This window comes from Peromyscus leucopus, chromosome 17, assembly GCF_004664715.2.
Source record: "Peromyscus leucopus breed LL Stock chromosome 17, UCI_PerLeu_2.1, whole genome shotgun sequence".
Classification (NCBI taxonomy): Eukaryota; Metazoa; Chordata; class Mammalia; order Rodentia; family Cricetidae; genus Peromyscus; species Peromyscus leucopus.
This window is the reverse complement of record NC_051077.1, coordinates 51,036,371-51,060,197: the sequence shown is the minus strand read 5'-3', so window position 1 is coordinate 51,060,197 and position 23,827 is coordinate 51,036,371. Positions and strand designations below refer to the sequence as shown.

The window sequence follows — 23,827 nt, the reverse complement described above, 5'->3', positions numbered from 1 at the left end:
CTACTCAGACAGACAAACACTACATGCTCTCTCACATGTGGATCCAGGCTCGAATGTTTCTATGTGGGTACAACTGTAGGCAGACGCCATGAGACTAGAAAGGGGACCACAAGTGAGGAAGAAAAGGAGAGTTGGGGAAGGGAGGGTAACAGACTTTTATGACGACAGAGGCAGAGACTGCTGGAGGCGGAAGAGACAAAAGGGAGCTGGTGGATGTGGAGGATCAACCAAAGCAAATTATACTGAAATGCCATAGGAAACCTAATATTCTGTATGGTAATTTAAAGTAGAAAATATTAATTAAGAAAACTGTCTTTAATGTGCAAGAGGGCAGAGATAAATCAGGGTGTGTGGGGGTCTTACTTCTCTACACAGGGAAAAGCAGGAACATGACTGGGCACACTGACAGTCACCAAGAAAGTGAGACCCTTGGGGATGAAAGTGGCCCTTAATCTCACAACCACAGAATACTCCAAGATGTGGATAGGCAGTGGACTAGCCCCCAAGGAGCACAACACTTCTTATGCTAAGACCAGTTTGCAACAATCCCACCCTGCAGACACAGCAGCGGGAAGTGCCTGTCACAGTACCTGGTAGATGATCATATCTGTGAGGAAGATTCTTAGCCACAGCCATGTGTCCGTCTTCCAAGCCAAACAAATTCTTGTAAATTCTGTGTGAGAATTTGAAAGTAAATTCACTCCAAACTGGTGAACACAGAGGCAACAAAGGGAAACACACACACTAAAAAGAGACGGTGACCTTCGCCGAGGCTCTAGGCTTTCTGGGAGGCAGCAAAGCCAGGGATGCTCATCACTGATACGTGAGGATTCTTTTCTCACAGTTTATTATTTTAGGTATAATGTGCCCCGTGGTGCAGGTGTGGAGGTCAGAGCACAACCCAGCAGGGTTCTCTCCTCCCACCACGTGGGCCCCAGGTCATCAGGCCTGTGGGCAAGTGCCTTTACTCACTGAGCCATCCCACCAGCCCACGAGAAGGATTTTTATACAACAACATTTGTAAGCATGTATTATATGCCAAGAACTACACTTTCCATGAGTTACTCCATGTATCTTGTTTTGTTTTTTAAGACAAGGTCTTATGTTAGTTGTCCCAGCTGCCCATTTATCGTTTTTAAAAAGGTCGATTTATGGGCTGGAGAGTTGGCTCAGAGGTTAAGAGCACTGGCTGCTCTTCCAGAGTACCTGAGTTCAATTCCCAGCACCCACATGGTGGCTCACAGTCATCTGTAATGAGATCTGGCTCCCTCTTCTGGTGGTGTGCAGACATACATGTCAGCAGAACCCTGTATACATAATAAATAAATAAATCTTTAAAAAAAAAAAAAAAAAAAAAAAAAAAAAAAAAAAAAAAAAGGTCGATTTATGACTAAAGAAAATTTCTTCCAAAACAGCCCCATACATATCCACAATAAATACACGAAAGAAACTGAAGCTATACTCCCTTAGAAAAGATAATACAGCACACCCGACCAGGGGCCATCTGGCCATGTGATAGGAAGCCAAAGGATGCATGCTCACTGCCTAACAGGAAATTAATGGGCCCCGATTCCATAGGAAAGCAAAAATGATTGGTTAGTAAGAGGGAGCGAGTCCTAGGAAGCAGGCGCATGAATCATTTATGTCTTCATTCAAGAGGGAGCAGCCAGGTGTGGGCGAGGTGATGCACACTTCTGATCCCAGCACTTGGGAGGCAGACTCAGGAGGGCCTCTGAGTTCCAGGCCAGCCTGGTCTACACAGCAAGTTCCAGGCCAGCCAGAGCTACAAATTGAGATCCTGTCTCAAAAAAGAACAGAGGCTTTCTCCATTTCCAAGGCAACAGAGATGGTGGCAGACAAAAGCCACACTGCCTTCTGCAGAACACAGGCAGAACACTTTTGAGGGAGAAGAGAGGAGGAAGAAAAAGGGGGTGGCACAAAGACAGGAGAAAGAGCAAGCAGCATCCTTCCCAAGCTGCCCAACCCTCATGGTCCAGGAGCAACTCAGAGACGATGGTTAACTGACAGGTTTCCTCATCAAAAGAGAATCCTATAAAACGCGTGATGGCTCGACCTGATTCAGCAAGCCACAGCAGCTGACATTTCAAAGACCACACTCAACTTTCAGAGTGATTTTCCACGATTAAACAGTGTCGACGACGACGACGACGACGACGACGACGACGACGACGACGACGACGAGGAGCGCATGCTCACCTTTGTCAAGGAATTCCAGGGAATAGAGCAGCTCCCAGCTCTCCCTGGCCAGCTTGAAGCTCTCCAGCACTTCCATGGAGTTGCTGAGCTCAGCTTTACTGACAACAATGTGCCGGCTTCTCCCTTTTGCTGAGCATTCCTCATCGTCTGAACTCTGCTTGGGGGGCGGGAAAAGCACGACTCATTGAAGGTGACAAAGGCCATCCCAGACTGAAGCACTCAGTCATTGTCTCCTATGGAAGAACTCTGTCTCCTATAGCTTTTATGTCAAAGACTATTACATGTGCACAGCTTTTCCTATTTAGCGTTGATCTCCAGTGATCCACATATGATTTTCATCTGGACATTCTCATGCTGTCAATTTGTACCTTTAAAATCAAGTCTGCTGGTTTCTCGTACATTCAAAACACATCATTTTAATCAAAGTCAAATCAAAACAGATTTTTTACGCTGAGAGATATTGTGTGAGAGGCACTCACTTTAGCTTCTCATTTCCTTACTATGTGACAGTCATTACTTTGGTTCTTCACAGCAGTCTTCCACACAGTAGATAAACACAAGTCTGAGGTCCCTAAGACACAGAAGCGGCTGCCCCCCGTGAGGGCCCCCTTGCTCTGCACGCACCTGTCCGGGGCCACACCCACTCCACCTTCAGCTCTGCTGCTGAGGTGTGATCTGGGATGCCCTCCGAGTTTCCCGGTACAGACTTCTACTACCCCTCACTTCATGTCCTACACAGCCAACGAGAGCTGCAGAGAACAGCCACTGCTATGTGCGTCACTGGGCATGTCTAGAGATGCTGCCCAACAGTCAAGGTCAAACAGGACACTGTCAATCAGTCATTCTGCCCAACTCACTCTACCGTGTCACTAGCCCCGGTGAAATCGTCCCTCACTTTCACCACACTGAGGCCACTGTAGTGTGCTCAGAGGTTTCAGTGACGCATTTCACACACACACCCCCACTGATCTCACATGACACTCTGCCTTGGATGCCTCCTTTCTTTAAAATTAAATACATAAAGATTTTACTATGTTTAATTATGTAGAAGTATATAGTTACGTATATGTGCTAGTGGGTGCAGGTGCTCTCAGGTGACAGAGGTTGAGTTCCCCGGGGCTAGAGTTTCAGATGTTCTCCTGATGTGGGTGGTGGGAACTGAACTCGGGTCCTCTGGAAGAGCAGCAAGCGCTATTAACCACTGCGCCATCTCTTCAGACCCAGGGCCTCCTTTCTACCAGCCTTCCTCCCTGCCTTCAGACCTCCTGCAGCTTCTTGTACCTGAAGAATCTATCCTACCACACTCGTCCACCTCAGAAGCTACACACACACAATCCGCTGGACATCCTAGTTTATCAGAACTAACACCCTATTTACTATTGTAAATGGCGAGTTCGTTAGTGTTGCAACCTATGAAAAATAGTTCTGCTTCCAAATTAGGTCAGGCATCTATCAAAGAACCTCAATTTTCGGGAAAGACAGTATGGCATTCTAAACAGCTTGCAAAAGTTTGAGAACTCCATCTTGAAACACACATGGACACTGAAGCTCTGAGAAGAGGCTCTGATGGAGCAGTCATAACTGGAGGGAACACACATGTGTGCGCCTAAGGTGAGAGGACCACCAGTCGGTCAGCTCCTAGGCACAGGATATGAGCTCTTCAGTGGGGCTGAGCGGAAACCTCTTCTAAAGCTTGACGGAAGCCTTCCTGTATCTTGTGGGGTGACTAGGCTGCCCTTTCCATCCTGAAGCCAACACCCATCACAGCATCCCACTCCAGCCGACAGTCTCCAGGTGGTGTTGTAAATTTATTCAACACCAGTCAGTCAAAACATGGTTAAGGAACTCAAAACAGGGTTCATAGACCTTGATACTCCTGGGCTGCTCGGCTGTTCTGTATGGTGTATGATGTTTGGCCCTGGCCTGGCCTGTACCTACCAGATGGCAATTATCAATCCCTCCTCACAGAACCACAGCTGTGACCATCAAAAATGTCTTCAGACATCATCAAATGAACCAGGGAGAAAGAGGGTGAAAAGCTGCCCCCACTGAAGGCAACTAACTTACACTTCATTATACTGTCATCTTATAAGTTTTACTATTTTAGCTCCAAAATCACATTTTACAAAGATTCATCTCTGGTAAATGACGCATACAATCTGTTAGTAATTAAGTGGAAAGGGTTACCATGGTTTTTTCTCTTCCCTCAGCTAGCTTCCTCTTCTTGTGTATGTGTTTACTGCGATCAATTTCTACATCACCATACACATTGGCTACATCTTCCAGAAGAACTAGTGGAGCCTGGCTTGGGGCGTTAGGACCTACACAAAGAAGGACACATGAACATTAAAAATGAAGTAAGAAAAAGAGTGGTGAATATGAGCAGGAGGTAGGTACAGTGTCACATGAAAATAAAGCTCACAAAATACATGCCCAGTGTGACCCTGACTAGGTAAACAAGAGCATATACACAAATGGGGAGAAGGGCCAGATGAAGATCTACTGAATCGTTTATAAAGCCACCCTTTCAGTGTTGAAAATGAACAACTGTTCCTTTGCATTTGTTCTTATGTATCTGTAAGTGTTTAAACAATGACCACGAGATATAAAATGATCATGAACACTACATGCTTCAAACAAAACCAGAACATATGAAAAACGCTAAGTCAATGCATATAACACAGAGCTTATTTACATCTTTGTCTATTGTCCTGTCTTCATAAAATCTACACTTTAGGATTTTTTTCCTTGATTTTGTAATTTTGGTTTTTTTGGAGAGAGGGTCTCATGTATATCCCAGGCCTGGTCTCAAACTTAATATGTAGTCAAGGCTGTTTCCGAACTCCTTATCCTCCCTTCTCGTCCTCCATAGTGTTGATTTCCTTTTCAAACAGAGGCATTCAGTATCCTTATTTAATTTTGTATGACCACTATAGGTCTTAATACAGGAGTTCCTAGTGAGACATATTCACATAAAAACTTAACCAATCCAGACCAAATTAAATTATCAATGACAAAGCGCCCTGGTTCCACCCTACAACTTTTTAATCCCACAGCAATGGTGAAAGTTGAATATTATAAAATACTTTTGTCTCCTTATCCGCACTAAACTAATTTTCTGAGTTTTATACAAGAGTATGTGAGCTCACCTTGGAAGAGAGACGGCTGTATGCTGCTGATGTACTGGAACGCACTCTTGAAGAAGACCAGCATTGTGGAGTAGAGCACCTGGTTCTTATAGTTGGCGTGAGCTTCGCTGTCGAAGGTGTTCATGTACCTGCTGAGCTCCTTCATTCGGTGCAGTAGGTCGCTACAGCTTCTGAGGGGAGGGGACAAAATTCACCTTACTGCCTGTCAGCAAAAGGATGAAAGAAAAGGTCTGGGAGAAGCATGCACTTTCCAGAGGCAGCTGCAGGTGTCTGGGTATATAAACTTCTGTGGTTTAAAGTAAAATGAAGCTTTAAAAATCATTTTATGTACATTGGTGTTTGGCCTGCATGCATGTCTGTGTGAAGGTGTCGGATCCCCTGGAGCTGGCATCATAGACAGTTGTGAGCTGCCATGTGGGTGCTGGGAATCGAACCGGGTCCTCTGGAAGATCAGCCAGTACTCTTAACTGCTGGGCTATCTCTCCAGCCCCTTAATAAACTATTTTAACTGTACAAATTAATACAATGCACTGTGATAATCTAATACAGTATATGATCAAATCAAGGTAATTAATATTACTATCTTCTTAAACATTAAAAAATTATATATATTCACAAATGCCTAGTGTAACATTTTAATATATGTGTACCATATGCAGATCAAATCAGGGTAATTAAGTTTCTTTTTGAGACAGAGTTTACTATTATAGTCCTGGTCTGGAACATACTATGTAAACCAACTTGGCCTCGAACTCACAAAGATCTACCTGTTCTGCCTCCTCAGTGCTAGGACTAAAGGCAAGTGCTACCAGGCCTGGCCCTCGGGTAATTAAGTTTCTGCCTCCATAACATTACTTTGGAAACTTCAAGCTCCTCTATTCAAATTATGTAAGTTAAATGTATAATAAGCTATTATAGGGCTGTGGCTGTGGTTCAGCAGTGGAGAACCGGCCCAGTATAAGCAGAAGCTGGGTTCAATCCTCAGCACCACACGCAAGGTAAGCTTTGTGGGTCACCATACACCTTCTATTCTGTAGAACACCAGAAGTTATTTCTCTGTAACAGTTATATTTGGATAGTGTTAGCTAATGTTTCACAACTTCCCTCCCCACCACCATTCACAGGCTCATACAATCACCATTCTACATTCCAAATGGCATTATTAATGTCCGTGAGAGGGATCATGGTGAATTTGTCTGGGTCTGACTTACTTCACTTACGTCATCTAGGCCCATCCATTTTGCCAAAAATGATGTAATGTGATGTTTTATGGCTGAATAATATTGTAATATATCTATATCACACTCACATTTTCTTTATCCATTCATGGGCATCTAGATTGATTCCCTATCATAGCTACTGCAAACAGTATAATGAACATAAATATACAGATGTCTCTTTGATATGCTAATTCCCTTTGGAAATGACAGCTGGCTTATAATGTAGAGCTACCGTCGGATTTTGTGGACCCTCCACACTGCTTTGCATAATAGCTGCACTAATTTACATCCCTATCAACAGTTCAGTGTTAGCTTTTTCCACCCCAAGGATTTATTACTTCTCATCTTTTCATCATTGTGTTAGTCACTTAAGTTCTTCTGAGACATGTTTATTCATATTAAGTTATTCGTTAATGTGTGCATGGATGGTAAATTTCCCCTTCTGACCTGGAGCTGAGAACAAAGACAACCTAATGACAGAAGCATGCCAAGCCAATTTCTCTTTTCTCTGCGTGAATAAGATAGGGACAAGATCTCAACATGATCTCTTTGTAAATTTATTTCTTTTATTTATTTTTCACTTTTTTTTTGAGACAAGGTTTCTCTGTAAAGCCCTGGCTATCATGAAACTTGCTCTGAAGACCCTGGCCTCAAACTCAAGAGTTTGCCTCTGCTTCCCACATGCTGGGATTAAACGTGTGTACCACCACACTCAGCACTGTCTGACTGTTTTTAGTGTGTGTGTGTGTGTGTGTGTGTGTGTGATGCACATTTGTGTGTGGCACAGTATATGGGTGGTACTGGAGTCATATAAGTGCATGTACATGTGAAATCGATGCCAGAAGTCTTTCTTGATCACTTTCCACATTATTTATTAAGAAAAGAGCTCATTCTTTCACTGGATCCAGAACAAGCCAATTCCAGCTTGTCTAGATGGCCAGCTTCTCTGCCTCCTGAGTTCTGGGATTACAGGCAGCTGGCACGACTGCCCAGCTTTAGTCCTCTTCCTCAAACTTGTGCAGCAAACCCTTATCCACTGAGGAATCTCCCCAGCCCCACTCAATACCATTTTAGGAGTTTCCCCTTCAGTTAGGAATCTTTGGATAAGATGAAGTACCCTCTTCTCTTGCATAAATTGTGACTGTTACAAAATCCCCACCCCCAAAGAAGTGTAGCTATACATGATACTGATTTTTTAAAAAATGGCTTTGTTTTCTACAAGGATTCTGAGGTGATACAACCAAAGATTTAATAAGCCGTTCTGGAAACAAACTATTCATTACCGTCTGCCTTTATCCATCTGCCATTCGCATCTCATTCCAACGACATTCAGAATCTTAAACAACCTCTCCCAAGGGTCTACAATCTGGGATGATTTCTCAGTCAGTCCTTCTATTATGTACTTCTGAGAGCTACGTTTGCTGGGCGACATTAAATCAGATGTATCTTGTGCACCTGGGATGTGAGAAAAAGTAACCTACAATTAATATCACTACTTATTTACGTGGTACTTGTCAGAGAAAAAAAATCTGACTCTTCACTCAAAAGACAAAAGTACTGACCCTAAAACATCACAATAGAAAAAAAAAAGCTCAAAGGAATATATATAAAAAAAACCCTGCAAGCTACAATTTTTACTACTTAATTATGTAGCACTAGATAGAAGAGACAAGCATCTAAATCCTCACTCACAAGGACATGTGCTGACCCTGGCACATCAGTCCCACAGTGCCCTGACAGGGGCCCCTCAATGATGCCACCGCTTATACAACTGGAGCCTATAAGGTCACGTGGGAACTGCAAAGCTCCTATCACCCAGGAGTAAAGAGCTACAGAAAAGATGGAGCTGCAGAGGAACCCCAGGGCAGTTCACAGGGAAGGCCACAGAAGCCTCGATGACACCCCACAAAGTCTGGAAACAGACACCAACACCCGAAGGTGTGATGAATGTTTGAGGTAAATCAGGGATTAAAAAAAAATAACCCAGCAAAGCACCAAAAGCACAGTCCTGAGAAGGTAACAGTCCCCCAGGCACCTCAGGCAGGCCCTTCAGGCAGGATCTGGCAATGTTGCTGGGGCCTAAAGACTCAGGAGGACAGGACCTGGGGGTGGAGGACAGTTTAGGAGCAGATCACGGCACATTTATGTTGCAAGCCACAATAATATGAAGCAGGACTCCAGCTGACTATGACAAGCTAATACCTGGAAGAAGCCAAGGGCCTTTGTACCCTATGTGTTGCAGAATATTCCTTCACATTGTGAAGGTGTGTCCTTGCCAAGGCACCTTCTGATTGGTTTATTAAAGAGCTGAATGGCCAATAGCTAGGCAGGGAGACATTAGGTAGGACTTTCAGGCAGAGAGAAAAGAGGAGATGAATCTACACAGAGAGGAAACAGGAGGTACAAGATGGAAAAGAGGTAAAAAGCCAGGAGGCAAAATGTAGATTAATATAAATGGGTTAATTTAAGTTATAAAAGCTAGTGCAAGCCTAAACTATAGGCCAAGCTTTAATAATTATTAATAAGTCTCTGTGTTATTTGTGTGTGTGTGAGCTGGCAGCGCCCCCCAAAAAATGTCAACATGGCGTCCAACATGGGGGCCATATCCAAACATAGGGCCTGAGAAATATAAGAAAAGTTCTGGACAAGGAGCCAAATGTAGCTTCCTAGTCCTGCAGTCTTCTGGCTACAGGGGGCTGCCTGTGGGCGGGAGCCAGCCACAAGCGCCATGCGCTAAGTTGACCCATGCTGCAGCTGACATGGCAGTTTAAGATTTGTCTTGAGTGGTCCGAGAATGCTGCAGGTGCTCAGTAAAGACAGGTCCAGGTGTAAAACAAAACAGAACAAAACTCTAAACAGGTCACAGTGTATTTAAAAAATGCATGCAGGCTTGGGGAAGAAAAGAAAATGGGTATAGACAGTCACAGAAAAAAAGTTGATAAATAATTAAGTCTTTAAAGAGAAAATAAAATAATATAAAAGGATAAGTCATGTAAAGACAGAAAATACACAGGGAGTTTGGATCCTATATGGTGTCCTGTTGACTTGGAATTTTTGACTGCTGATGAGCGAACAACAGCTTCTGAGAGACATGGGATTGTAAAGGGACTGCTGAATGGAGTTGATCAGGGGAGACCCCTAAAACTCCTAACTACAGACATGAAAAATAAACCTAAAAAAAAAATCCTACAAGACAGGTGACGTATATTTTACCTGCTCAAACATAAAACAAAAAAACTCATCTTTGGCTGGCTTGTGTACAACACACAATCCATACTTGTATTAATGCAGATATGTATGCTGCCTTTGAAAGTGTGTGTGTGTTTGGAACAAGGGGACCAGACACCAATGAAATGGGTGGCCCAGGTGACCCAGCCTCTCAGACACCTCTGTTGCAGTTCCCTCAGAGTTCTACATCCAGAACAGCTTCAAGGCAGTTAGCCAAGGTGGTCCAGCCTCACAGACTATTCTAGCCAGGACCACAGATAAACCTTACACTTTCCCATTACACAGAGACTGGACAACAAATGTTATGGCTAGTTTTCCCAGGACTCGACCATTATCTCAGTTTTCTCAGGGTTCTCTAAAGATGTCATCACCTCTACACAACAGGAAGCACCTAGAGAACACGATGCCCACATTCCGAAGAGGTGGGGTGGGTAGTAGTTTGGTGGGTTATGGATGTTGGTCATCATTTAGGGGGGTTGGTTATAAACTGTTACTGGTCATGGTCAGGGAGAAAACTAAACAAATGAGAAAGGAGATTAGATTCAGGGATCTCTTTCTGAAGGGAAAAAGGGGGATACAGTATAGAAATGATGGGATAAAAAGGTAGATTATTGAGTCTACTTTTGAACAACCACTAGTCTCAAATATTTTACACTGGTATGGATTTTTGTATATTGATACAAATTTAAGTTTATTTTATTATACTGTATATATGTTTCTATTCTTGCTTAAGGTATTGTACCTATGCAGTTCATTTAAAAAGGCAATGCAAAGTTTTAGACCTTAAAAGCTATTTAGGATAATAAAGAAATACAGGTTAATAGTTAAGTCATCTATAACAATCAAACTTATAGTCATGTTAGGTATGTTTTCAAGGTCAAACAGAGATATATTTTAAATAGATAGATGGTCTTTAAACACTTCAAAGACCTACAGAATGTGGCATTTAAAATGTTTTAATAACCCAAGGCTTTTCCTGACAATGAGACATGTCTGCCCCTGGCAGCACCAATCTACTTCATAAAAGGATGATAGGCATTGAAGAAACTCCGTATAGAGTTTGCCTTCATTTGTGGCAAGGTTAGCCACTAGGCAAAGAAACTGTCCTTGCCTCCACTGCTCACAGAATGCTCTCCAAACTGGACAAGCAGGACACAAAAGAAAGTGACTGGCAAACTTTGCCAAGACAAGGTAGGACAGTCCTTCAAATTCCTACTTCATAGAAAAGTCTGTCATATATTTTAGGCCTATAGGCCAAAGATGGATGCCCCAGTGTTATAGAGGAACCTTGGGGTGACTGTCCAGGCAGCCAGATTTCTATTATTTCTTAGTTTTGGAAGCTGTTTGCTCTGCATTTCCTATTTATTCAGGTAACATATCCTTCTCTGGTCTCTGACAGAATTGAAGGTGCAATAGTTACAGTTTTCTTTGTTACCAAATTCAGAAAAGAAACTTACAAAAGAGATGTAAAATGTAAAATGTTGAGAGACATAAAAGCTTAAGTTGTTTATCTAAGAAAATGTTTTAAGGTCTAAAGTGATATTTCTCCAAATACATATGGACTGGAAATTATAAATGTAATTTTTACTTAAAAATTGTTCTCACTGTATATGGTTTTACTTTGTTAAAGTTATAACCTTCCCTTTTTATTTGGTCAATATCTGATAATTATTCTTATTGTATACAGTTTTACTGTGTTAAGAGTTAAAACCTTTTCTTTCATTTAGACAAAAAGGGGGAAAATGTGGAATATTCCTTCACACTGTGAAGATGTGTCTCTGCCAAGGTGCCTTCTGACTGGTTTAATAAAGAGCTGAATGGCCAATAGTTAGGCAGGAAGAGGCTAGGTGGGATTTCCAAACAGAAAGAAAAGAAGAGATGAATCTAGGCACTGAAGAGACACCAGAGGAGATGGAGAGGAGCAGGACACGCAGGAGGAGAGGTAACAACCACAGGGACGCACACAGAGGAATAGAACTGGGTTAGGTTATGAGAGCTAGTTAAAAACAATCTAAGCTAAGGCTGAGCTTTCATAATTAATAACAAGTCTCTGTGTCATGATCTGGGGGCTGGTGGTCCAAGGAAGTCTGCTAAACCTACAGGCACTAGGCTATACCATATAGACTTAATGAGTGGGACACACCATCTAGCTTGGTAGACCTATGATATTCATACAGTAAAACTGCTGACAGCACACGTGTGAGATGACTGTGCTTGCTTTGCTCAGGGATCCATGATTGGTGGCTAGTCAAAGTGGCTCTGAACTATGGAACCTGTGTGTTGTTCAAGGTACCTGTATGATGTTTAGGAACTGGACTATTTCAATCAAGGGGTAGAATTGATTTCAGAAAAATCTCACCTCTTAATTACATACTTTTTTTTTTTTCTTTTTCTAGAGGCATCTTTTGGGAAAACTATCAAACTAGCACACACCCAGAGAGGGACAATCAATGTAACAAGGGACTTCGGAATGACTTCAGCAAATCCGGTCTGAGCAGGTGTGGGTGCTCCCACTTACCTTGATGCTGGTTTTCCACCTGTGTGGACCGAGTGACATAGTTGATATAAAACTCAGCTGCTTTGTTCAAGTATTTATATAACAAATTGGCAGGCAATCGAACATCATGGTTGTTAATTATTAGAGGAAGGACATCACAAACTGTTGAAAGGAGAAAACAAACTGTTCAGGTGTCTGTACGAGGGTTCTGACAGAAATGTATTCATCTTCCGGTTCACTGAATGTGGCATCTAAAATATACGGGGGTGGGGGGGTGGGGGGGTGGGGGGGTGTCACTCTGGTACAACTCTTTAAACCAGCTATACAATCAGTGGAGGGAGGCAGAGGGGAAACATGCCTGTGGGTCTGACACCATGGCTAGAGACCTGCTGGCCCTGTGAGGAGGCTGGAGTGTCCATGACTATAATTCATAAGTATACACAAGCTATACACATTGTAGCAGAGGTATCAAATGTTAAATAACACATAATTAAGAGATTTTTTTTGAATTCTTTGTAGGTAAAAGCAAGATTATGAAACTTAATCATATATACAAAATCATAATATAAAGCGTTTCTTTGCTTTGTACAAGTGACCTTACCCCTGACACGACAATTCCAGATACTCTACTTACCCCAAGGAAACAATACGAAGTGCAGTGTTTCTTACCAAATAGCTTTCGAAAGCAGTTAACCGGAGACTCTTGCTCTTCAATGGTCTCGGCTTCTAGCAGTGCCTCCCCAAGGCCAACCTGTTTAAAAACAAAAACCACTTACTGTGCACAGTGGGAGACGTGGGAACCGCAGGAACAAACAGTGGTCTCTTATTTGTCACACAGATTTCTCAAAGAAACAAACCATTCTACTGTACAGACTAGAAACATCCGAGTGCATCAGCGACACTGCCCGGAAGATCAAGTTCCCTGACGACCTGTCCACTCTGAACTAGCACAGTTAAAGGGCTGACAAAATGTCTACAGGAACTCCAGCACGGCAGTGGAGGGACGGCACAGCGATGATCACTGTTGAGATTTTAAAGAAACCGGAAACCACAAGAAGGACAACACTAACTCTCAAGAGTCCCCAGTGGATAATCACACAGTTTGGGAAGCACTGGACAGTGATGTCTGAGTTTGAAGGCCACCTTCCCTCACTGGTGTCCTGGCACAGCAAAAGGTCTCTTAACAAAATCCACCCGCACATTTATTTTATTCTCTTCGCAACACTGTAGTCTCGTTAGAACAGCATAAAAGATCACATGACACAAAGTTAAAAGCCACTGCGACAATGAAAGAATGTAAGGTCTGAATTGTGTCCCCCAAATTCATATCCACTGAAGACCTCAGAATGTGTCTGTATACAGGTATGCATGGCTTACAACAGGGGATGCATCTGTTGTAAGTATCACAGAGCATGTATCACAAACCAAGACGGCCATGGTGTCGCTGGACAGTATTCGCTCATGGGACCACTATCATATATACACAGTCCATTATTGACAAAATCTGTTTTAGGGCTGCATGACTGCACAGCTCACCTTTAAACAAGAGCATTGTCTACACAGATATAATTAGTTAATGAGGTCATTTTAGAGTAGGCCAGATGCCGTGACTGGCACCGTAAAGAATGTCAAGTGAAGACGGAGATGCAGAGGAAAGGACCCTGTGACAACAGAGCTAAGGCCTGGAGTGAAGCAGCTGCGAGCTGACACCCACTGGAAGGGAGGTGTCCTAGAGCATCTAGGGGGGTGCCCACACCTTAGTTTAGAATTGTAAGAAAACCCCCCACTTCTGGTGCTCTGTAATGACAGACGTAGAAAACTAACGCAAGGAAGTATGGAAAAAGTGAACTAGGCCAGACACCAGAAAGATGACATGGAAAAGGTAAGCAATAGCCTTTGAATAAAAAGAACCAGTCATTCGAATCATGACTACCCACTGGCTACAGGAAGTTACTAAACAGTTAGAACTCCGTTTCTCTAGGGTACCTGACAGCAACCCACCAACACCCGCCCACGGCGTTCACTAGTCCTCACAGATTCAGAGATGGGACAACGGGGTTTGCAGGGCAGAACATTTGAAAATCTATCTGTTAAGACCATACACTATGACTCTTAGTTTCTTATTTTCGATGTATTTATTTATGGGGGGAGAAGAATATGCTCAGCACTCAAGTGGAGGTCAGAGGACAAGTTGCTGTCATCCGTTTCCTTCTTCCATCACGTGGGACCTAGGGATGGGATTCAGGTTGGCTGGCTTGGCAGCAAACACTTTTACGCACTGAGCCGTCTGGCCAGCCCTCTGATTCTCACTTAAACTCGAACACATTGTCAAAAACACAATGGAAATAGGCGACTTTCTACTGAACACCACTGCCAAAATTGGGGGGGCTATAGCCTTAGGTTGATAAGATGACAGCTCCTAGAGATGTGTAACCAATGCCAAGGCATCAACTGAAAAGCAATTGCAGTCTTTTCTTAAAGAAAAGGGGAGCGTCAGTCCTACCCCATGCTGCACCACTGTCTCAGGGAAGCGCCTCAGAAGCAACAGCAGCATCTCGGATCGTTCCAACGTGTTGAAGCATTGTTCGGTCACCTTCAGTAACATTTCACACTGGACCCGGCCCGGAAGAGTTTCAAATAAACCTGGAAACAACATTTCACCTGTAAAGTTGGTTTTTTCCCCCCACAAAGAAAATGTTGACCTGAAAGAAGTAAGTAAGGTATTTTCCATTCATAAAACTGTAAACACTCAGAATTCCCCTGCACACTAGCAGACTTCTGAACTCCACAGCATTTGGAGCTGTTTGCTGAATAATCATGAAACATTTGGAGGCCTGATGATCCAGAGGGCAGCGATGACCCGTGTGATTTATCACCACCGAGCTAGCTACACTAAGATAAAGGTATGAGCTTACTTAAGTTGAAATAACCCAAACCGCCGGGCGTTGGTGGCGCACGCCTTTAATCCCAGCACTCGGGAGGCAGAGCCAGGCGGATCTCTGTGAGTTCGAGGCCAGCCTGGGCTACCAAGTGAGTCCCAGGAAAGGCACAAAGCTACACAGAGAAACCCTGTCTCGAAAAACCAAAAAAAAAAAAAAAAAAAAAAAAAAAAAAAAAAAAAAAAAAATAACCCAAACCATCTGTTTGCTAGTTATCTAGAATTATAAGTCTTTGACTGGCTATAGCAACCAACACAGAAGTTTGGAGTTTTTCTCCTATTTGTGAAGATCTGGTTTATCTATAGATGCTTTCTGGTTATTGTAAAATGTGTCCAAAATGCAATCTCCTGATGACAGAATGCCATCCCATAGGGATACTTAGAGTGTTCTAAGTAAATTCTGAAGGGACCAAGTGACATCACTGTGGACTTTCATTGTCTAGAATAAAACATAATGTGAGAACCACTATGACAGGTATGACTGAGATGTCTGTGACAGATAGTACATTCCAGAAGTGGCCATTTATAAACTATTCAACTGTTACTATACTCACTCCTTAAAAATTGGGTTTGCTTATCCTGTGAATCATTCCTCAGTGCTGATGTTATGATACTGATTTCTCTCCACACCACCGGCTGGTCTGGGAAATTCACAAACCTATTTTTAAAATGAATGCATTAAAGTAAGATGTCAGATCAAAAAAGGAAAGAATACTAGCATTTAGAGAAAACCACTTTTCTTTGGGTGAATGTTTATATACATCAGAATAAACCAAAGTAAATACATAAAAATAATCTATTAGTGAAAATAATTCAGAATACTCATAAAAGTCTTTACAACTTTTTATAAATGAGGGGCTGGGGATGTAGCTCAGTTGTTTGTAGAGTGCTTGCTTATCATGCACAGAGCCTTGGGTTCCATCCCTGTATCCCATAAACCAGATGTGGTAGTGAATGCTTATAATTTGGGAGGTAGAGGCAGGAGGATCAGAAGTTCAAGGTCATCCTCAGCAATCTGGATGAGAAACAAAAATCTTGAGAAAACAAAGCAAGCTGAGAGCCATCATTCATCTTTTGCATGCACATTGTGACGGGCCACCCAGCTCCTGTGACCGGCCACCCAGCTCCTGTTGCCGAGCTTTCCCCAACAAGATGGACTGTATCCTCAAACCCCGAGAAAGAATACACTCTTCTTTTCTAAGTTGCTTTCTAACAGTAACAGCAATGGAAAAAGTGATATAAATAATACTCTATCTAAAAAAACAAACAAACAACAACAACAAAAACCCAAAGGCAAATCACAGACCACAAATAACCAAGGAGTACAGTTGCAGTGATACTCAACATTGTTGGTAATATCAGGGGCACAAACTTAAGAAACAATATAGCAAGATACGATTTTTTCCCATGGCACAGGCCAGGTGTGGTGGTATAGCCCGTGTCCCAGCTACAAAGGAGTCTAAGATAGGAGGAGCATGTGAGTCTTTGGGGTTCAAATCCATCCTGGCCAATAAAGTGAGAATCCTCTGTCTCAAAAGAAAGAGGAAAAAAAGGAGGAGGCGGGGGAGAAAGAAAAGAAAGGAGACAGAGATGTTCACATAAGGGTTGGTGAGAAAGTGGAAAATTAGCATTCTTATATATTGTTTATGGAAATGGATATTTAGGATATCCCTTTTAGAGAATAGTTTGATAGATGATGAAATGCACATACCCTTTAGCTACAAATCAGAGACATCGAAATACGGATACAGAATTACTGACATTCCACACAGAATTTAAAATAACTGGAAATTAAATCTGCACCAAGAAAGGGGAGGCTGAGAAGTGCTACATGGGAATGAAGAACGACATCCATCTCCATAAAGTAGACATGGAGGGGTCCATCACAGTGGGTGATGAAAGCAGGTTTCAGAGTAAGAGCAGAATGGCCTCACTTCTGTCAGCTCCCCAATGTACTGACGTGTTTACATAGAGATGCACAGATACACACAAAACTTAAACCTGGTTCAGAAGGGGTTTCACATTTCATTCTATCAATTACCATCTGAATGCTTGTAGTGAACGTATGTTTCTGAAATAAACCACGGGATACAAATCTTGGAATTAAAAATACAAGAATAAGCCGGGCGGTGGTGGCGCACGCCTTTAATCCCAGCACTCGGGAGGCAGAGGCGGGCGGATCTCTGTGAGTTCGAGGCCAGCCTGGTCTCCAAAGCGAGTTCCAGGAAAGGCGCAAAGCTACACAGAGAAACCCTGTCTCGAAAAACAAAAACAAAAACAAACAAACAAACAAAAAATACAAGAATAAGTTGTCTCTGCAGAAGGTGTGTTGGCAATTAAGAGTTCTGGGTACCAGGGATGCAGAGTCCCAACTCCTATCAGTTGTTGATATCTGACGAGCCCCGTTAGGATGTCGACCAAAGGTCCTGGAAGGATCCCCAAACAGTTAACTCACATGTCATACAGCAACCTCCCCGCAGTGGCAGTCCTCTCTGCATTCCGTTCGATGGTGTACATCTCATACTGAAACAAGGCAGACAGGGTCACCACCTTCCACCGTGGCAGCGGATCCAGCTCCAGCCCACCTGCAGCACCGCTCAGAGCCGGGCCTTCACTCAAAATACCCCCAAGCTCCCCAGCTCAGGACTGGGACTCTGGGCTCCCTCCATCCGCGGGGCTTCTGGGATCAGCTGGGATAACGCTTCAGAGCAGCGGGCACTGAACGGATGGCTACCACCATGATCAATGAATGAGTAGTGTGGTCTGGGCCCTAATCTCGTGTGTGGTCTCCGCCTTTGCAGGCGCTAGGGAGAAGGGGGGTCAACCGTGCAATGTGGAGCAGTGTAGGAGCGACGTGCGGACGGAGGAGCGGCCGTGCACTGCGCCCCGGGCCACCCTGCTCACCTTCCGCGCGCGGGGACGCGTTGGGTCTGACTCACCTGGATGTTGAAGTCGGCCGGGTAGAGGCTGCGGGCCGTGATCAGCCACGCCTTGGCTGCCCACAGGTCCTGGGGCACGAGCTCCCGGGCTCGCTGCACCAGGAACTCACAGTCGCCCTGGGCCGACATGCCCCTCGGTCACTCGCCCTTCCGGCAGGGGGACTCCCAAAGCCGCCAACACCCGCCCCCCGCGGGCGACTACTGCGCATGCCGGAGGCCAGCCAACCACAGGGCGCAGCGGCTCCGCGGAGTCCGCTAGAAACTGCGGAGAAGTGGATTTCAATCCCTCGGATTGATATCCCATGCGCCGGATCCCGGCAACCCTTTGCTCCAGGTTCTTGCGTTCTCCTTGGACCCTAAATGTGATTCTACGGGTGCCGGATCGTGCAGGCAACCGGCTGGTGGTCCCTGAGTGTCCACAAGCTGGGTGCTCCGGGCTGGGATGCGGTTGGAGAAGAGAAAGCGCTGCGGAGTGCCGGGCTGTATGGTGCCAGAATGTCCTCAGCCCTGCACACGTGAAGACCCAGGCTTGCCTATTGATTTTGAGCTTTGCTAAAGGCTTGTCTAGCCGCTCTCGCCTCTGTTCTGTGTTTGTTTCTCCCACATCTATTACTTTTCTACAATACTGAGCAATTAGCATTTAGAAAATACTCAGCTATGTGTCCAAATCGCCCAGCCAGTGTTAAAATCATTGGTTATTTGACCAACGGAAAAACAGCTGCACTATAAATCGGTAGTATTTTAACTTTAACGAAACTCCCGCTTTGTTTTGCATTGGGGCCAAAGAAAAAATTGTCTCCGTTTGGTTAACAAGGTAATAATTATTTGCTGAATTGGAAGAGTGCCCCGAAAGTGACTTTTCAGTGTTAGTTTTCAATCTAACACTAATCTAAAATAGTATGTAATTTTTCTGTCTTTCTTTCTTTCTTTCTTTCTTTCTTTCTTTCTTTCTTTCTTTCTTTCTCTCTCTCTCTCTCTCTCTCTCTCTCTCTTTCTTTCTTCTTTCTCTCTTTCTTTTTCTATCTATATTAACTATCAACTCTTGTCATCAATTGCCACTTAAAACAAGGAGATAAAAGATTCAAAGCTGACTAATTAGTTTCTTTTCTCTGTTTTTTCTCTGAGACACATTCCTTCATAGCCCAAACTGGTTTTAAACTTTGTAAGTATGTGAGGATGACTTTGAACTCCTGATCCTCTGCTTACATCTCCCAAGTGATGGATGCGTGCCTGTCCTGACTTATTTTTTTTAAAGAAAAGAAATTGGCATGTACTTAATAAGTGGAAAATACAGATATTTAAAGTAAAAATGAATATATACATTACAAGAGTGAACTGCAGTTCTTGGATGAAGCTTTGTTTACGTTAAAGATTCTGCAAACAACATAACTTTGAATGATTAGAATATTACTGTGGAGAGATGGAACAAAGGCTGAGAACCAAAATTATTTGGGGCCTTTAATAGACATCTGCCTCAGCACTGATATCTGTCTTAACATTCTTCTAGAAGATAATCTTTTTAGATGGGATCATTAAGCTTCAAAAAGACTCAAGGCTCCACTAATCTTAAAGCTAAGAATTATATAACATCTGGATTACAAGAGGTTTCCTAGCCTTAGTGTAGCCCAGGTACCTGATGCCTTCCCAATGTAGCTAGCAAATGCATTGTGCTATGACTCCTTTTTCTTCTGTGATTCTAGAAGCTCAATTGCCTCCTCTACAGTGAACATATCATTCAAGGCAAGGTGAATCCTTGCTCCTGGCCAAAGATGCCTCATTCATATTAAGCTTTGAATAAACTTTCTTTTAAGTTCCTTTATTGTTTTATGTCAATACTATTTATAGAATTATGAAAAGATACAGGCTTGCTAATGAATAATTTATAAACAAGTAGTCAAAGTTTATGGTGAATTAGTGTGCTAATTAAAAAAGTGCAGAACAAAGAGACTATTTTTCCCTCCTTTGGCTCAAATGCAAAACAAAGCCAGAATTTCAGTAAAGTAGAACTGACTTATACTCCAGCTATATTTCCATTGGTCAAATGATCAAAGATTTTAATAAAGCAATAGAACACTGTCTAAGACAGAAGTTGGTACCAGGAGTAGGATATTGCTGTGACAGACCTGACCATGCTGCTTATTGGTGGAATGTGGACTTGGGGACTTAGGACTAGAAAAGCAGTTGGACACTTTAAGCAGGGCTCAATGGGCCATGTATAATCATGGAAGACAGTAGTGCAGAGAGCGATGTAGATTATGACAGCCTGGCTCAAGAGGTTTCAGAGAAGAATATTAGTAAGTGGCCTAGAAACTGTTGTTGGTGAAGAATGTGGCTACTTTCTGCCCTTGTCTGAAAAATCTGTCTGAGGCTAAATTGAATAATTTTGGATTGATGGCATTGGCAGAGGAGAGTTCAAGACAGCTTATTATTGTGTGGTTATTAGAGATCTTATGCAGATCTATAGTGAAAAAGACCAAGCTGAGCAAGGAAAAATACAACATGTACAGTTTGAGGAGAAAAAGAGCATTGGAAAGTATAATGGAGCTAAGTCCAGTGCTCAAAGAGATAAAAAGTTTAAAGAAAAGTCTGATGCTAAATGGAGTAAAGGGAGTGGTGACCTCATAGTGTGATTCCCTTGCAGGCTTTATAGCACACAGGGGAAAGAAACGATCCACGAAGAGACAAGAATGAAACTCAGCTCAGCCCAATTTTATTGTAGCCAGTGCTGGACCAGAACTTCTAAGACTGGCCCAGATCATTTTACTTTAGTCATATTTAAGCACAGCATGATTTTGAAAAAAGTATTCAGATAACAATTAACTCAGCCCCAAGTGCACAACAATTCAAGGTATGTTTACATTGAGATTCCTTACAAAGTACATCTGGCTTCTTTCACAAGAATGGGTACTGTTAACCCAGAGATAGTGCCCAAGACTTAGGGTCTAGGGAATTTGACTGAGGTAAACATAATGGGTGTTAGGATTGGTCTGGCCCTAAGATAACTTAATAGAAGTCACTTAGGCTGTTATAAAGTACAAGTGATCTTACTCATTAGACTGGGTTTATGATCTAAAAGCAATGCTCAAGATTTAGGGAAAGGGTACTGGATAAGTAAAAGAATAAATTCTGGGAGATAAGGTAGAGCCTGTCTGATCAGAAAGCACAGGATCACCAGGTTGTAAAATGACATCCTTCCTAGCTTTCCAGAAGAGCAGCTTTGCACCTCATTCTTTTGAAGAAGTGAGCTGTGTGTTTAACTTTCCTGGCTTCTCCAGTGCTTATCTGTGTGCATAAGGCTCTTTGCTCTCTAGATCAGGACAAGACTCCACCCAGCTAAGCTTCCAACTTGTGAAATGGAATTTTAAAGAAGCATAAGCAGTGAAGGAAACCATCAAAACTAGGGAGCTATTGAAATGTATTTGAACAGGGGAACCAACAAGCAGAAGACCTTGGCAGCTTTGGACATGTGGTTCTGGCTTTAGAGTCAAGTATACAAGAAAGGGTCTGTAGAATCTCTCTCTGAAGCTAAGGAAAGCTGCTGAGGCCAGACATATATTAGGGGTGTCCCTGAATGGAGGCCCAGAGAGACCATTGTGTGAAGTGGTTTAAGTGAAGCCTGGATTTCATTGGAGACCAAGATGTTAGAGATTCCAGAGTTCTGGGATACCTGCCAAGGAGAGCTGCTAGTGGTGTGGAAACAGACCAAGAGAGGGGGAGATGTGTTGCAATCAACAAAGCTGAAAGGAGCTGGAGATCTGAAGACTTCTTTGCCATCAGACATGGAGATGCAGAATTTGTTTGACCTGATGGTTTTCAGTCCTGCTTTAGTCCAGTATTTCCTCAGAATGCTCTCTTTCCTCCCTTTTGGAATGGTAAAGTATGTTCGGTGCCATTGTATGTTGGAAGTATGTGGTCTGCTTTTTGATTTTGATCTCACAGCGATAATAGTTAAGAGGTTGCCTTAAGTTTCAGAAGAGAGTTTGAATTTTGGACTTCCAAACAGTGTTGAGATTGTGATAGACTATGGTGACTTTCGAAATTGGAGTAAATGCATTTTGAATTAAGATATGGCTACAATCCTTTGAGGACCAGGGAGTGGAATGTGGTGGTTTGAAAGAGAATGGCCCCCATAGGCTCATAGACTTGAATCCTTGGTCACCAAGGAGTGGCACTATTTGAAAGGATTAGGAGGTGTGGCCTTATTGGAGAAAGTTTGTCAGTGGGGGTGGACTTTGAGGTTTCAAAAAGCCCATTCCAAGGCCAGAGTCTCTGTATTCCTGCTGCCTGTGGATCAGATGTAGAACTCTCAGCTACTATGACTCTACCACCATGCCTGTCACCATGCTCCTTGCCATGAGGTCAATAGACTAAACCCCTGACACTGTAAACCAGTCCCAATTAAATATTTTCTAAGAGTTGCTGTGGTCATGGTGTCTCTTCACAGCAATAGAATATTGACTAAGATAATGCATAAACCCTTTCTGCTTTACTTGGATATTTTTCAGACTTGACTTAATTTCATTAGCACCCTTCATCCATAACTGAGCTGATGTTAGCTACAGTTCACATCATAACATTCTGTGATGTGTTGTGTCTGTTGGGGTATCAGTGTTTCTGAACCTTTATGGTCCTAGAGATGTTGCTTATTTTCTCCAGAAGCAACCAAATTATGTGATGGCTTTGCAGGCCAATATTACTCAGTGATGGAGAACTTGGGACTTTGTAGAATGGACTAAAGCAGAAGACTGAATGTAGGTGGACTTTTCTGTCCCACCAGCCAGTTCCTAGATGACCACTTATATTAATTATAAATGCTTGGTCAATAGCTTAGTCTTGTCTTTAGCTAACTCTTATAACTTAAATTAACCCATTTCTGTTAATCTGGATGCTGCCTGAGGCTCATTTACCTCATCTATCTACTTCACATCCTGCTCACTCTGCATCTCATAGCATCTCCTCAGACTCCACCCTTCTCCCCTGCATTCTCTCTGTGGAGGCCCAAAGAGGCTTCCTAGTAAGACCTTCCTCAAGGTCAGAATCTAAGCTTGCTTTACCCAGCAGGGCTGCATAATGGGATGATTTGGCCACAAGTATGGTTACCAGGTGTTTTTAAGGGTCTACACTTGGCTGTACACTGTGCTTTGATCTTGAAAGGGGAAGGTCTTTTGCCTTGCCTCTTGGCATTGTATAAAGAGCCCTTTGGAATAAACCTCGAGGTGATTGGGTATTGACCTAGGACCCTCCAGAAGCTATCCTGTGTCTCTGTCTTTTTCTCGTCTCTGCCTATATTTCTATCTAATGCTTCCTCATTCCTCTCCTCTCCCCAAGAACACTTAGAAAGGTGGGAGCAGGTTGGAGCTGGTCTCCCACGGACTCCAACACAAAACAAACAATAGAAGAGTCATATTACTTAGGTACCTAAAATTACATGTAACACATATAAAGTCTATGTGTATACACATATACATATATAGTTTAAGTGAAATTATTCCATCTGGGATGATGTGGTGGTCTGAAAGAAAATGGTCCCCAAAGGGAGTGGCACTGTTAGGAGGTATGACTTTGCTGGAGTAGGTATGGCCTTGTTGGAGAAACTGTGTCACTGTGGGGGTGGGCTTTGAGGTCCCCTTTACTCAAGC

General features: G+C 43.0%; 1 protein-coding gene across 14 annotated transcripts in view; it reads right to left on the bottom strand.

Annotated features, from left to right (window-relative positions):
- Ints10 (integrator complex subunit 10) overlaps positions 1-18,417 on the bottom strand; it is a 30,423-nt gene extending 12,006 nt beyond the window's left edge. For 8 of the 14 annotated variants that reach the window (XR_005093107.1, XM_037211778.1, XM_037211779.1 and 5 more), the window contains exons 1-11: positions 18,189-18,385; positions 17,705-17,772; positions 15,804-15,907; positions 14,815-14,954; positions 12,981-13,062; positions 12,333-12,473; positions 7,870-8,041; positions 5,367-5,536; positions 4,405-4,538; positions 2,218-2,374; positions 591-673 (exon numbers count right to left, since the gene is read on the bottom strand). Coding sequence is in view for 13 of the 14 variants with exons in the window: in XM_037211778.1 (XP_037067673.1) it covers positions 591-673; positions 2,218-2,374; positions 4,405-4,538; positions 5,367-5,536; positions 7,870-8,041; positions 12,333-12,473; positions 12,981-13,062; positions 14,815-14,954; positions 15,804-15,907; positions 17,705-17,772; positions 18,189-18,317 (1,380 nt within the window). In the remaining variant the exon portion in view is untranslated. Of the gene's footprint in view, positions 1-590; positions 674-2,217; positions 2,375-4,404; positions 4,539-5,366; positions 5,537-7,869; positions 8,042-12,332; positions 12,474-12,980; positions 13,063-14,814; positions 14,955-15,803; positions 15,908-17,704; positions 17,773-18,188 lie in introns of all 14 variants that reach the window. The other 6 variants (XM_028883844.2, XM_037211780.1, XM_028883848.2 and 3 more) reach the window with 2 other exon arrangements.
- Positions 18,418-23,827: the final 5,410 nt, after the last annotated feature.